This window comes from Diadema antillarum, unplaced genomic scaffold (assembly GCF_040938485.1).
Source record: "Diadema antillarum isolate AM-2024a unplaced genomic scaffold, OU_Dant_1.0 seq00000009_RagTag, whole genome shotgun sequence".
NCBI lineage: Eukaryota > Metazoa > Echinodermata > Echinoidea > Diadematoida > Diadematidae > Diadema > Diadema antillarum.
The window spans coordinates 575,259-591,606 of record NW_027271131.1 but is presented as its reverse complement, the minus strand read 5'-3'; the positions used below and the strand labels follow the sequence as shown (position 1 = coordinate 591,606).

At 37.6% G+C, this 16,348-nt stretch overlaps 1 protein-coding gene across 1 annotated transcript in view; it reads right to left on the bottom strand.

Annotated features, from left to right (window-relative positions):
- Positions 1-1,889: 1,889 nt before the first annotated feature.
- LOC139725032 (exocyst complex component 1-like) overlaps positions 1,890-16,348 on the bottom strand; it is a 34,088-nt gene continuing 19,629 nt past the window's right edge. The window contains exons 15-24 of the mRNA XM_071636121.1: positions 15,345-15,380; positions 10,044-10,124; positions 9,093-9,228; positions 8,274-8,357; positions 7,375-7,528; positions 5,946-5,966; positions 5,296-5,420; positions 4,051-4,173; positions 3,156-3,227; positions 1,890-2,594 (exon numbers count right to left, since the gene is read on the bottom strand). Coding sequence (XP_071492222.1) covers positions 2,442-2,594; positions 3,156-3,227; positions 4,051-4,173; positions 5,296-5,420; positions 5,946-5,966; positions 7,375-7,528; positions 8,274-8,357; positions 9,093-9,228; positions 10,044-10,124; positions 15,345-15,380 — 985 coding nt within the window. The 3' untranslated portion in view covers positions 1,890-2,441. The remainder of the gene's footprint in view (positions 2,595-3,155; positions 3,228-4,050; positions 4,174-5,295; positions 5,421-5,945; positions 5,967-7,374; positions 7,529-8,273; positions 8,358-9,092; positions 9,229-10,043; positions 10,125-15,344; positions 15,381-16,348) is intronic.

Here is a 16,348-nt window from a genome sequence, read left to right as displayed (position 1 = left end):
AATCAATGAAAATGGCTGCACTCTAAAACTCAAGCTTCAAAGCATCACACTACATTCTGCATGTGGAATGTAAAAGATGAGCAAAATCTGCCCTTTTCTGATGATACTCTAGTAACTATAAGCTCATCCTAAGAGTACATGAATACAGATATGAGAGATATTCTTCAATAGTGAACAAGGAATATATTCTGCACTACTCTTTCGAAATGTCTCTTTTCCTAAATCTCAAAATATCTTTCTCTGTTTTGACTTCGTTTATCAGTGTGTTTAATTTCACTCTTTTCTCTGTCTTTTTTAAGCTTTAGTTAGGCTGAAACTAATTAATAAAGTGAAAATTTGATAATTGACACCTATTACATGAAAACCAACGTGGATTAAAAGAAATAAGGAAAGTGACCAGAAACAAACAATATGAATGAAAATTAGTAAATAAGATGCGATTTCAGCAGGATTTGAACCCGAGACCTCTGGATTGCTGGACCGGTGCTCTTACTGACTGAGCTATGGAAAGTCCTATTATGGCGTTCATCCCAGAATCCCCTCAATTTTTATTGCTTGTGTGGTCTGCAGCTAACATACACATGACATAAACCCAAAGGATAGAAATCAATTTGGGGATAAAAGCAAAGATTCATCGACAATGTGCAGCTTTCTGTACATATGCAGTGGACTCCCGTTATAACGATGTCCTCGAGAATAGCAGTCCTCTTTCGTTATATCCAAATTTCTTTATAAACGAACAAATAAAAAAAAAATAGCATAGAGTGGATAAATCTTTTCTTCACTGTATGCAGAATTTTGTTTCAACTGCGTACATTAAAGCGAGAGTACACTGCATAATAAATTTTAAGAAATTGGGAAACCAACCAGAAATATATACTGTAATATGAAGGAAGACGAGTAAAGAAAATGGGCTTCCAAAATGGGCGTGATGTTGATTTCCATTCAAGAAACTCAAATGGGATAGATGATTAAAGATATAATCCTCTTTTTCTCTCTAAGCCATATATATATATATAATGGTCAAGTCAAATACCACCTTTGATATGGTTTTAAAGTTTGTTTCCATGTTATCATGTGGGTGAAAGCCAGTGTCCAATGCAATGTAGACAGTCTCACCATCAACTGGCACACTCATAACAAATCTTCACAAGAATGTCACTTAATGAATAGACTGTCATGATCCTTTAACCTCTGACCTAAATTAGTTTTGAATGGATGCACGGTTGATTTTCATTCAAGAAATACAGAGTATAATCTCCTACTTTTGCCCTGAAAACATGGCTCAAGCTGCCCATGATATACTTTCTTTTGGAAATACAAAGAAATGATAGTGACCAACAGCTGGCAATAATGAAAAATTGTAGTATGAATGATACATTACTTGATCAAAGCTACCAGTCAACCAAAATGTATTCAACTAAGATCTGTGCTAATATTCTCTCCATCACAGGAAGTTAACTGTTCATCAACCACTCTCTGATGAAATATAAATCTGCAGACTTCTTGCAGACGAGGGCAAAAAATGCACCTGACTTATTACATAACCCATTGAATCATATTTTCTTCTTATTTTGGAAACCCCCAGCCATTGCCAACGTAAGTGACAGTGTATAAAAACCAAATAGGTATATAGGCTAAATCATGCAGCACCAGCTAGCATACACTCAGACCCTTTTCTCCACTTATTCTTATTTTTGGGGTGTGCACAAAAGCACCAAATAATAAATATCAGACAATAAGCACTATGTTAGCATGACTTGCAAAGAAATGTCATCGCACTTATATATGAAAATTTGCTGATTGCTCAGAGATTCTATATTATTATCTTTTTTTTTTTTAAGTTCAAGTGACGTAGAGAGGATAATATCAAACATGATGGGGGAGAAAATGAAATTGTTTGGCATCATATGCATATAATCACAGATATTTTAAAAATATTACATAGCATTTTTAATACAAACATTCTCACAAACTCTGCTCAAAACTTTTCATCTCTCGTCATATTCCAGACACACAATGAGCGAGGTCCATGCACGGCTCCCATGAAAACCATACAGCATGCCTACCAGATTGTGATGAGCCAATCTAGTTTGTAAAGCTTTCCAGGATGGCATCCACCAACAACTGAAAAAAAAAAACAACCCACTAAGTCAAGCAGATATTAAAACCAGCCAAGCTCTTGCAACACAAGTCCAGTGAAACATAGGCAATGTCGTCATGTAGAAGCCACTTTCTCAAGCAGCCACAGAGAACTTCCGAAGACAGGAAAACGATCCTTTTGGAGGGGTCACAGTGTGACAGATCCACCTGAACACTTGCCCAGGGCAATGTGGACTCAAGGTTTGGCAAGCAAAATGAATGTAATGGGGCAGGTGTGGGAAAAATATGCCTTTTCAGTGCCCCGGAGTATCAGTTGTTGGATACATCTCCTGGTCCCACTAGTGGGACTGGGCGATGTCGGTGAAGAACTGGAGGACGTCCTCGATGGTGAACTCCAAGGAAATCTTGGAGCCGGGGTAGCACCTGGCAATCATCATCTCGATGTGTTTGTGCTGCCTGATGAACTCCTCCTGTAGCATCCTCCACACAACCTGCCAGGACAAAGAAGACATCAAATGTAAAAGAAACTTCTTAATTCTGATAGTAAAAGACAGCAAATATGCACGGGATTTCAGGGGTCGTTTTGAGTCACAAAATATGAACAATAATGTTTGGTGGAGAATTGAAGTTTTTTAATCCTACATCTTTCGTTCCAACTTTCAAAGTGTTATTCTGTTCAACACATACAAATCTAGTATTTTCTGAAGCATGTTATCTTTTTCACTCCTTAATTAATATTTAACGCACAAATTAAATAATGCAAGGAAATCATATCATATCATTAACTACCATAATTTGCATGTGTGTTTGTGACTGAAGTCAATGTATTGTAAAAGCAATTAGAGTTCTGATATGCCATAACTTTCTAATAACTCCTCAAATTCTAGAGTGATTGCCAATGTTCAATGTGTTTGCCTGTATATTAGAGCTACCTTTAACATGGAGTGCTACTGCACTTTAACTCGTTCCGTGCCAATCTTGAGCGTACCCAAGAATGTATATTAGATTAAAACAGAAAAATATACCTTCCACATGTTTCTGATTAAACTTACCTGAAGCAGGTTTTCTTCTTCACAGAGTGTTTTCTCAACTTTCTTGATCAAGTTTTCGAGGTTCTTTTTGACCTGGAGAGAATCCATGTAAAAAGAACAGAAGACTTGTTAGAAAAAAAAAATGCAATAGAATAAAGCCTCTATTTTTTATGAAATATCATGGAAAATGCACTGGTCCAATGACTATATGCAAATCAAATTTTAAACGTGATCTGATATGGTACGCCAAATGCCCAGAACCTGCAATACCTTACTTCTCTGGAAATCATTAAGTGTCTCTTGGGAAAAGCAACAGCCTGGATTTCTTGAATATTACAGTTTATGCACTAGAAGTGAAATTAATTCAGTGCATGAACCTGCTATAGTCAACCATCCAGGTAAGCCTGTGTTAAAAAGTAAAACAAATTCAATTTGCAAGGTACTTTTTTGCTATAATGGGTATTTCTGTACCATGCCACACTATTGTACTACCTATATTCTTTCAAACTGCTTCTGGTATACACTTTCATGTATCATTCCACTCTACTACATTCATGCATAATACTTTATTACTCCACTGTTCATTTTAATAACAGTGGTGTTATTCATACAAATTTCACAAGTTGACTGATATGCATGAATTACACCACTCACCATAATGTCTAACAGGTCCTAATTCACAAAATTTTATGTCTCATAAATCCTTGTGGACAGTGGTGCACCGGGCACACGTCCCCCCCTTTTTTTTAAACAAAAGAAATAAAAAGAAAAGAAATGGGGGGGGGGCGTGTGCGCATCCCCCCCCCCCCCCCCCCCCCCCCCTTTTACGGAATTCCTGGATCTGCCCCTGTTGGACAATATGGCATGAAATCAACATGTCACTGTAATGGGAAGGAATGAGGAAGTTGAACCCCACCTCTTTCTGGGGGTACTCCTTGATGACCCGCCGCAGCTCCTGTTTGCTGAACTGGATCTGGTAGCCCACCTCCTCCTCCTTCACCCCCTGGGATACCAGCACCTGCACCCCCTCAAAGAAATGCTACAGAGAAAGGGGCAAGAAAAGAAAGAGAGAAAGATAGATAGATAAATGGATGGTTTTATCTACTCAGAATCTCGACACACAAAACAGCTCAAAACTTTCACACTGCACACTGTAAACATACAAGGTGCCTGAATTGAGTTCCCTGGCTACAAGCCTCTAGGCAAGACACCTTTCCCTAATAATTGCCCAGTTCTTCGGAGGTGGCTAAAGAAGTTAGTCCCACACTTTAAAAGCTTTCAATGATTTCCAAGCAGTCATATAAAACAAATCACATTTCTAACAATACATAAAAATCACCGAAGAAATATTTGATGGAACACAAAATTATGTTAAAGCCATTAAACAAACATGACTAAAAGATGATGAATAATTTGTTATGATCACCTAATGGCAAAAAATTCTGACATACTCTCCAAAGGTATATAACATTTTCAAGTAAATAAATGGTGACTGACACTGAACAATACCTACCTAAAGAAAAACATATAGAACAGCCCTTAATTCAACACTTCTCTGTCTTACTTTTAGAGATAGCAATGATGATGATGTTCCTTCCCTTCTAGTTCTATGTTCAAGATTCTGAATTTTCCCTCTTTTTCTCTTGAATCTTTCTCACTTGTTTATTTAGGGTGGGAGAAGGGGGAAGGTATACTGAAAAACTCACATCCAGTTTTTCTATGGACCTGCCAAGGAAGTCTAGTGGGGAATGGTTTAAAACTTTCAGAGCCAGGGACTTTGGACAGTGTGCGCAATGCCATGGGGTTTTCTGTGCCAACTGGTATTCAAAGCACAACAAAGGGTTTACATAAAGGGAGGGGAAGAAATGGATGGAAAGCTCTCGATGAGTTTCTCCATGGGCCTGCAAAGGGGGTCCAGTTGGGAAGGGTTTAACTCTTTCTCTGCCAGGGACTTTGGACAGTGTATATAAATCTATGAGGTTTTCTGTGGCAATTTGGCACTAAAAGGACTGTAGTGGAAAGAGGGAAATATGGATGGAAGAACTCACATTGAGTTTCTCCATGGGCCTACCAATGAAGTCTAGTGGGGAATGGTTTAGCCTTTTCTGTGCTAGGGACTTGATTCTAGTGGGAAGAGGGAGAAATAGATGGAAGAACTTACATTGAGTTTCTCCATGGGCCTGCCAAGGGAGTCTCTGACGTAGGATTGGAGATGCTCCTGATACTGCTGCTTCGCCTCCTTGCGCTCACTTTCAAGACAAGTGATCTTCAGCCTCGACAGGACATCTACAGCAAAGCATCAATGAATATCAATGATCTTCATTATCATTATCATCATCATCAATGTCATCATCATGATCATCATCATCGTTATCAATATCATCATCATCATCATCATCATCAATATCACCATCATCTTTATCACCATCACCATCATCTTTATCATCATCATCATCATCATCACCATCATCATCATCAGCATCCTCATCACTTTCAGATAACACACTACAGAAAAAAAAATAAGAATGGCAGTTTACGACAGAAAAATTAATATCAATCTTCTGGAATGCATTGCCAATTGGAAGATCAGTTACATATTCAGTGATTTAGAGGTGTTTGATAAGTGTCTAAATTAAAATGAATAATTAACACATAGCTCAAACAAAAGAAAACGCTTACTTTGTGAATCACAAGTAAAGTTTCTTACACATTACGGATGCAGTGGGCAAAAATTCATTTCAAATATAGAATCATTCAAATTAGATTGCTCAGCATCTCTTACCAGAATAAATATATTAGTGAAAAACTTACCATGAAGATGATGGAAATTTTCTGTGGGGGAAAAATAATTGTAGAGACTTATCAATAGGAATGCTGGGATGAATTACGGAATATCAAATTCACAGAAACTCGGCCAATCAATGTTTCATTACTCTAGGATAAAAATACCAACCCCTAAAAATCAAGTGCAAGAAAAAGGACACTGCCTTACTATATTAACACTTGTTGATATATTAGCAATATTTCATTTCATATTCTCCAATATTCAAGACTCCATTCAAGCCTTTAAAAAAAAGTATATTGGGATACTACAGGCATGAGCATTGCAGAAGACCACAGATTTAAAGGAAGACTTATGTTCTATGCTCCAGGTGAAACAGAGACTCCAACCCCAAGCACCTTCTGATCTGGAGATTCTCCCGCCCGAAACCCCTAGCAAACGGGAGACTCCAAGTTGATAAGTGCGAAGCATGAAATTCCAAGGGTTCTAGATGGTCTCTGGTGCTATCTAGGGCTTTTTTTTTCAACATACGATAGCAATAAGTAAGAAATCCTTTCCACCGGGAGACACAGAGCCAGGGCGGGAGAAATCAAACCTCAAACGGGAGAACGGGAGATTTTGCAAAAATGGGCTTTCGGCGGGAGATCTCCCGTCGAAAACGGGAGAGTTGGAGTCTCTGGTGAAATGATGAAAAAGGCAACAGATCCCATACATTGCCTGAGTTCTAATTTTTGCTCATGCCTTGTAACCAATTCTTGAAAATATTTCGAGTAAAACTTGGGAGACATGATATCCTTCATTAATAGTACAGCAAGTGAAAAGGAGTTATTTACTGTGAATCAATTACATGTGAAGGTACAATGTAATTGGTGACTGTGGGCATTGGAATCTTGTATCTTAAAACTATTTCTGTAGCAAGCAAATGACATGTACATTGTAAGGTGAAAATATATGCACAATAAGATCATTTGTCATATTTGTTACATAGGATAAATTTGACCATACAAAGGTACCCTCCCCTCCCCCCAAAAAAGCTATATAACTAGAGGAGCACTCCAGGGGCAGACCTCTACCATGCAGCCATGATTACAATGATAATATTGCTATTTCATAGGCAGTATCTTCAACTCAAACAGAGGTATGGGAACATCGACACAATACATTTGGTGAAAAATCTGATCATCTATTGTTGAGTTATTGGGAGATTAAGCTTATCTTATGTACTTTATGACCCCTATGACCTTTAACCTCTGACCTCTTCACCCAAAAGTTAATTCTTGTTGACCCTATTCATGGGTTTAGTGAAATCTTTAATAGATATCAAAATTAGTTTTTGGTCTGCAGATCTCTGGCCTACAATCAGAGAAGATAAGAATAGAATGCAAATGCAATCGGACATCAGTGAAGCAGGTTCTCCAAGAGGGGATGCTACAGATTTGATTGGTCCAACGACCTTACCAAAGATGATGACATCATTTGGTGTCTTCTGGTGCTCCTTCGCCACCCGGTGGATATTCCTAAACTGGGCGTCGGCCAGCTTGGCATAGGCCTTGTCTAGGTTCCCTCTCAGGTCCGAGCCCTTGAAGACAGACTCTGCCTGACCAGCAAACGTCTGCCACGAGGGGAGATCAAAGGAAACCAAAACCCCACTATAAAAGTGGATTGCGTAAAAGCAGCAATATTTATAGCAGAATACATCAGTGAAAGTTTGAGGATAATTGGATGATCAGTTGAAAAGTTATGAATTTTGAAAGTTTCACTGCCTTCACCGCTGTATAAGAAAACTAGTACTTTGTACCTTGTACCTTGTACCTTCTGTTCATCACTTCCGAAAGGTCTGCTAGGAACTACAAGTGGAAGTATGACTCGGGACACAAGGAGAGTGGATTTTACATGATTACACAGTTTAAGTTGATTTGGTCATGCTGCATTTGTTGTCCACTGTATGCTAAAGGAGATCATTCCAGAGTTTCATGAATTCGGAGAAAAAGGTTTCTGCAAATGGTTTTGATGAGACTTGGAACACAGCTATCTGCTTATCATGTGTTTGTCTACTTTTCAGACTTTTCCTCTGAAGATAATCTCCAATTGGTAGGTCTAGCTCTGCATTGATTATCTTATGGAGTGTAGTAAGCCTTTTACGGTTCATGACATCATTATGGACAACAAAAATCACAACAGAAATAAGGAGAATTAAACAAAATTTCATTTTTCATGAAAAGCACATGTCCTATTGACTTGTTAATGAGTTATGTTAGGGGTAAGATCATTCCCCTTGCTTTGTGAAAGAGGAAAGTCAAGTGCTCTTTTCCTCTGACAGAAAAGTGAAAATATGCTAAATTTTCTTTTACACATACCTCAAATTCCTTGACGAAGGGCAGGATGCCACATTTGCTCTTCTTGGAGACCCTTGTCTCCTCCACCGACCGAATTAGGCTCTCCTGCACGAATTGGAAAAATTAGACAAAAGACAGGCGTCAGGTGTAGGCCACATGACATTCATATAGACACTGATAATCATCACTATTACAGGCTTGTCAGGTGATATTTAATACATGGACCAATTACACTTTGCAGTACTTCATGGTACATTGTTCAATATTCTCAATTTTTGCACTAATGTCAGCGCAAAAATGTACTACACAAATATTTGGAGTAGCTTTTTACGAACTTACGTATCACACAAGTGTAATTATTCATGCACTTGTCATTTTTTCATTTACCTTTCTCTTTTCTTTTACGACAATATTAGAGTTACTAACCAATACAATATGGCAAATCATTCTATCGGCATACTCAGTGAATTTTAAATAATCAAATGATCACTATTATCAAATGAGCATTATCATGAATAAACATTACAGCATACTTAGGGTCACTTGTATGCTCTTGAGAAGAAACACATACACATATAAGTTTTAGTAAATGCCTTACATTTCAGCGCCACATTCTACCAACTGCAAAGCAGAAGAACTACTGAGTTTCTATTTCCATAGGTCTTCATTTTTCCCCAATCTGTGATGCACAATTCCTGTGCAACACAAAAGGCTAACACTAGAAGGACAACTGGCATCACTTCATGGCGGGCTAGCAACAACATCACTGTGACATTGGTCACAAAATTCATGATCAGCACTGTTATTTCAAGAACTGTCAAGACTGGAGGGCGCCCTCACCATGTACTTGTCAAAGAGCCGCTTGACCTCCACCAGACAGTTGGCCATGATGATGCTGAAGTAGGACGCTGACTTGGCCTGGTTCTCGCTGGACATTACGTGGGGGCTGATCCTGACCAGCATGTACACCGAGTTGCTGGACAGTGGGTAAGAAAAAAAATCATAGGGAAAGAAACAATCAAGACATGGGCCACATATTAACCTCCCTTTGTCTTGCTATACCTCAAGTTCAATATGAAGATGTATTCACATTCATGTAAGACAAAAGTAAAATTTTTTATTCTGACCAGTAATATACTCCAAGCATCGAACCATCATCATTATCATCATCTTATCATGAAGTTACCACAGTAGTCCTTGCAGACATTAGGGAGCTTTAGATTTTCGCAACAGGACGTTCAGAGGAAAACAAACATGTTCTGAGCATGTGCAGAAATGCCCATCAAGTCGATCTATTTATAGCTCGCATCGTCCGAATTTTTTCACTACACGTTCTGGGCTATTTTTACGTCCACTCAATTTATGACGCAGAGAGCTACTTGATGCACCAATCATATGGGGGCGCCATTTTATTTTTTATAGGTTGCGTCTCAGCACAATCAAAAACTACATTTCAACACGACGCAGGGAAAAGGAGAACGTCCAGTGCAAACATCATCTCAAACATCCGTGCGTCAAATTCTAAAGCTCCCTATTGCCATTTTAATTTGGCTGGCTGAAAACACTGACATCATTATCATCATTCTTGTTTTTTTCTACAGTGCCTTTCAATGTTACCTCACTTGCTCACCTAGACACTTTATAGACATAAATTATCTGATATAACATTCTGGATATGGTGATGTGTTTGCCTTTTGAGATTACTCTTTTCATATTTGTTCTGGTTTGTTGTAATTTTTGCTCTGGATGCATGAAACTAACTCTCCTGAGGTTCTGTGGAAATATACTTACAAGCTATCCATCCTCTCTGAAAAGGTGATGAAGGATTTGATCTCTGGTTCCAGACACTGGAAGAGTTCCCCCATCACTTTCCTGTTCTCAGGGAGCAGTAAGAGAAGGAAGGGGGTGGGGTGGGAGAGGAGGCAATTGAGTGAAGAAAGAGGGGTACATAATATTAACACAATGAAAAGATGCATTCTTATCAAGTGGAGTCATGGGTATCTTCTGTATACTTGTCTTTTAATTACCAGTCAATCTTTTTGACTTTAAACCGTCCCCAATTTGTGATTTCATATGTATGAACGAAAACATCTTTCCATCAACGAATCAGACATGTATCTTCTAGGTCATATTCATAAAAAGTCTATGTACAATATCTCGTCAAAGAATTTCATGTATGTGAAGTGTGTGCGCTTGTGTCACACACAAACACACTGCTATAGCTTCTGACCATCCGAACATTGGGAATATTGGGTTTCTGGGACGAACAGTGAACTAGGGCTTTCTATAGCTCAGTCAGTAGAGCACTGGGCTAGCAATCTGGAGGGCTCGGGTTCAAATCCCGATGGAATCCCATTTTCTTTGCTCTTTTTACCACCGATTCCTAAATGATATTACTTTGTCAAGCTGACAAAACAGATCCTAATTACAAACGTAACTCTTGAATGGGAGTGTTGAAGCCCTGCAATACCAAGCACAGCAATGAAACTATATATCAAACACTCACAAAACAACCCAAAGCAAGCCCCGAACCAAGCGACCATCACCAATATACTGTTTGTACCAGGTTCACTTGCTTTAAAGGCTAATGAAAGCTGAGTAGGGATTGATAATTTATTCATTTTTTCCTATTAGGGTTGTACAATGCCAAGAGTCTATATGGTGACTGTATATCTAGTTCTGCTCTTCCACCAGCTTAACTTGTAACTTTGCTAACTTTATCACCAATATCATCACACCAAACTCCTTGATAAGATACTACAAATTTTGTTCTATGTCAAACCTAATCCATGTTTGCAAATCAGTCTTCACTGAAATCAAACATACACAGTACACAGGGGATACAAGATAATCTCAAAAGTAGCACCAGAGGAAAACATAAAACATGACGATATTCCTGGTTGAATAACTTAAATCAGTTAGAGATATCAGGATTTGAGCCTCCGGCATAATTGCATTTGAATGAAAAACTGGAAATTTCAAAATTTTATGTACAAACTACAATGTGTATATGACAAGTTGTGAGGGGTTGATATTCTCACTTGGTCATTTGCATATTCGTATTGACCGTTCAAGAACTGTTACCTCAAAACTTCCCAAAACTTCTAAATGTCATTACTTCCTTATTTTTGACACAATTTCAATCAAAATTTCACCGTTGAACTCGTAATATTTCACTCTTTCTTATCAGACTAACTTATATTTGGACTTGATTTCCCCTTTAAACTTAATAGTTAAAATCAAATATCTACAGACAATATTTACGACATGATATGAACATAACATGTCTAGAAAACTGAAATTATTTTGGACAGATGCACAAAAAAGTCTACAACGCAGTGGGCATCTTGGTCTGGAAAGAATTATCAGCAAGAAAGAGACAAAAGCGAGAAAAGATATTAACATTTTCCCAAAATTCAAATGGGTACGGCACCTGTCATTCTCTTTTCAGAGACACAGCAAACGAAGATAAGATACACATGAGGAAAGGAAAGGCAAGTGGTGAAATATATGAAGAATGATGTCATAGGAAAGGTAAACTCACAGCTACTGCGCTAGAATTCAAATGATACAATGAGTGACAACTATTTATAGAGGATTTATTATTTGTTTACTGTTACTATAAAGATCAAGCGCACAATCTTATTCATGGAGAGTACCAGGTATAAGATCAAATACATGCTTGATCAGCATTATTACAAACATTTGGTGTGTATACAGGGCTGCACACTAACCCATTTTTTCCACTGGCCTGACCTGTCCATCTGACCAATAGGTAGCTAGTTTTTCTTTTTTTAACTGGTCCATTCCTGGAAAAGTAACTGGTCCGACGGTGATTTCTACGGGTCAGGGACCGGGGGACCAGAGCCAGTGTGCAGCGTTGGTTTATAACTACACAGATCAAACACATGATCTCATGTACGGAGAGTAACAGTAAAACAAACAGAAAACCTTTTGTTACTCTCTCTGAAAAAAAAAAAAAATCTTGAATATTAAGTATTTACTGCATACCACACAACTTAGCACAGGGTAGCACAAAAAAGTCACCTCTTGTTATGGAAACTACATTCCTCAATCTCTAGAAACGCATTTCCACTTTATCTCCATTCTAATTCTACCTACCAGCTTTTTACCAGATTTTCCTCTTCATATTTCCAGAGATTTTTCTAGACAATAATTCGAAGTTTTTAGATCTACTATTTCTGCCTTGGTTACATCACATGCCTACAGCCGCTGTATCAGAGCAAGCAGAACATGTTTTGACTGACATACTGTACTTAACGTATTCAATTACTGATATATGGAAGGGAAATTCAGTCAACACATGTTGGAAGAATTGCTGATTTACATCAAAGGATTTCTTTTATGACTCTAATACACACCTCAAACAACTTCAGTTACATGGTAGTTCTGACAGTGTCTAGACACATACTGCATCTAAAATGTTTGAAGCCTACTAACACACAGGGACCTGAATACAACAACAGTATTCCACTATGGTGACAGACACAAAACATTAACTTGTACTTATATAATGCTTCGCTGTTCAGAAATTGTGATGAAAATGCTTGATGTCATTGAGGTTCTTCATTACTGGTATTCAAGGATTTGCTATACACTAGGAGAGGCAACATATTTTCTGCACACTGCTCTCAGAATCAGAACTTTCATAAAAGAATACATTGTACTTTAGGTACAAGCTAGCTTTCACAATGTTAGGTTCCTTACAACCTGATGTAGGATAAAATGCTGTCTATTCTTTGTTGTGTTGGGTTTTTTTTTCTTAACAGAGTCATAATAACACTTTCAAGAAGCACAGCTTCTTATTAAATGAAACAGCCAGATAAAAATTGTGGTTTAAACACTGGCAGAAATAATTCTACTTTTGCATGATTGAATTTAGCACAAAATACTTCCTTCTTCAAGCACATAATTTCAATCAGAGAACCATCATGGCTTGAATTGCAAGATCAAATCAAAATGGTGAATGGTGCTATCTACTTTAATATGAACAAAACTTCCAATGAGTCAGAAGTAAAGGGGAAACAGGTTTACATACATGTATCTTGACAGTATGTGAAATAGGGCAATTTCTTACAAAGCTATCACAAGGTACCGTTCTAAACTGCTAGCACATGCAAGCTATGATATCTGGGCTACTTCCTACTGGTGGTATCTACATTGAATCCCTCCCTACACATTAGAAATCATACTGATTACATTTGCTGACCATTGTTTATGAAGACTGGCCTTTGATGCGCTCCAGCTAAAACCTCACCGCCCAAATGCGGATAATAGAAAGGTGCACAAAAAGAGAAGGAAAGCCCAACCCACACATCAAAGCTTGGAGAGAGAGAGAGAGAGAGAGAGAGAGAGAGACAAAGGTGCTATCACCATGACAACAAGCACACTCCACTAGAAAACATTATATCTAAGCTCTTCACTGATCAACTTCAAACTACAGCAACAACAAATAATGAACTAGGCAACAATAATGAGCAATGGAAAATATAATGCACATTTATGACATGCCTTCACTGTCTAACCAAACCATACCAGTTTACTGAACATATTCAAATTTTATGCAAACTTTTATATCAAGGGGTTGTTCATAATAACTAGAAAGCTGTCCATGGCTTGCCCAACATAGCAAACTACTACTTCATGTAAACTGGATTCCAAGTGTTGAAATGCACTGACTCTGTATAGGTCAGTGGAGTAGTTTCTAGTCAGGTCCTAAACTGAAACTACCCATACATTTCTAAATATTAGTTAACCAGAATGTTGTGTAAATCTCCTCATGAAAAGGCAGACGTTTGTATTTTTAATAGCGGTTTGACATCTTACAATGGTAACTATCTTTACAACATGTCCCATATGGAGTTGAGAAGGAAAGTAAATCTCTCTTAATTATTTCATGACATGACTTTACAGTCACTGTCAGTGTCAGCTAAGGATTCAACTTTGACAGTTTGTCCAAGTTCCTTTCTTAATATTCCAGATAAAAAATAATGACTTTCATTTCACAAAATGATGTAGTGTCACAATTTGATGTCATTGGCACTTCAGTTCACAAAGTAGTACTGAGTCTACATTGTATCTAGACTACCCACAATGCTTTGCTAATAAAGGTTATACTTCCTGTAAGGATGTATCTGAAAGCAGATGATAATGTGACTCATTAGTCACTTCCTGTTATTCATTCACACCTAACCTCAATGGACAACAAAGGACGGTTGCATTGTGGGATTGTTACACAATGTAATACGATCCAGCTCTCTGGCTCCCACTGTTCTTCATCATTATCCCATCTAGTCTAAGAAACTAAGTCTCTATGGTTGGGTGCTGAATATCTTTTATCTTAAATGTTTACCTTGTCAATGTTTCATAAAGTAGAGTCTGAAACTCTGTCATTTGAGCCCATTGTTATTCATCAATATTTGTTTGTTTCAGCTGGTTAAAGTAAAAGCCTCCTCAATGCTGAATTTACAACTCATTCTTAAATTGGCAATATTTTAAATAGATGACAGTTCCTGTTTTCTTCCACTGGGCAAGTTTTCGTGCATTGCCTTCAGATTTTGTACAGATCTAATGAATTTAGCCAATGTCATCAAAACATCCTCCAATGTAAGATATACAGTCAACTTTAATGTTGCCAATTTCGTGATGGCAAGGGATTTTCTGCAGCAAATGTCCCTAAAAATGTTATTGAAGGGTTCACTGATGCAGTCTTTGGTTATACCACGAACCTCTTATGAGGATGGACAAAATATGTTTAATACAGGAATGGCTTTTCATAAATTTGCATATGATAGCACATCAAAATATAAAGCATAGCCCTGTTACATAAAACTTTGATTCAAACAAAATGCCCAGATTATAATCTTTAGCCATTTTAACTGTCTGATAGCTAAAAAGCAATGAATGGGACATTCATTTGTGAATCAAAGTCTTATGTAAGAGGCTCAGTGGTGGTGTGTTAGTGCAAGCAAGCGAGATATCCAAATGGAGAAGTATACAAGAAAATGGAAAGGAATGGCACAAGAAAAAAATAAGCAGAAACCAGCAGCATCTAACACTCAAAATCTTTACCTTCGTCCTCGCGTAGTAACCTTTCCGTCAATCTCACTTTTGAATTCATCACACAGAAATGCAAACACGATAACTCTGATTAATTGCTTGCATTCTGACCACAGCAAAGCAAGCAAGTTCCTTCAGTACATAACACCATGCACTTGCTAGATTGGCATTTCCAGAACTGCTATAAAATGTCTGGAAGACACTGGCATTGAACAAATATGTCAACGTCCTACACTGAACAATTTCCTCCTGATAAAGTGTCAAGGGTATGAATATATATCTGTATCAATTTTACACAAAAATATGTTTCTGATGGTAAATAAAGAAAGTTTCAGTCCGTGAAACTAAGTTCACTTGTATCAAAAGAACGTCGATCTTTGTCTGCAAATCAGCACCGTATCTCTCACCTATTCTATGGTAGCTTATAACAAAGGAACATGATTGGTCTCTATGGCTGTAGTACATTCTAGCAGAGCTTATGAGTGCAATATCTTCATATTGTTTCTGATTTAGATGAGGTAAACCAGACAAAAATGTACTCTCAGACAATTTACACAGAGTAGTTATTCTTTATCTCCAAAATAAGCAAAGGCTCTTTACTATGAATTTTTGTGTTCTTGCTCAAAGATTAGTACTATTTAGTGCAGTTGACTTTGGAGGAGCATTCATATGTAAAATCATGCCAGTTCAAACTGTCAAACAAGATACATATATATACAGTGTGGAGAACTTTGAGAAAAACCATTCAAACATTTCAAGAAGACACAAAAATGACAGAGACAAGTTGTTAAAAACTTTTTGTTTCAAGAAATTGATTTATGCCTCAATAACTATTCTCTCAAATACAAAGACATATCCTCAGTTTACTTGAACAAAAGTAGAAGACACCAAACCAAAAGTGGAATGAAGGATTGACATATTCATGAGGACATCTTTTCCTATTTCTGAGAGAAACCTAGTCACACAATTTGTAAATAAACCCCATTTTTGCATGAAATGATCAGGCTGTAAGACTA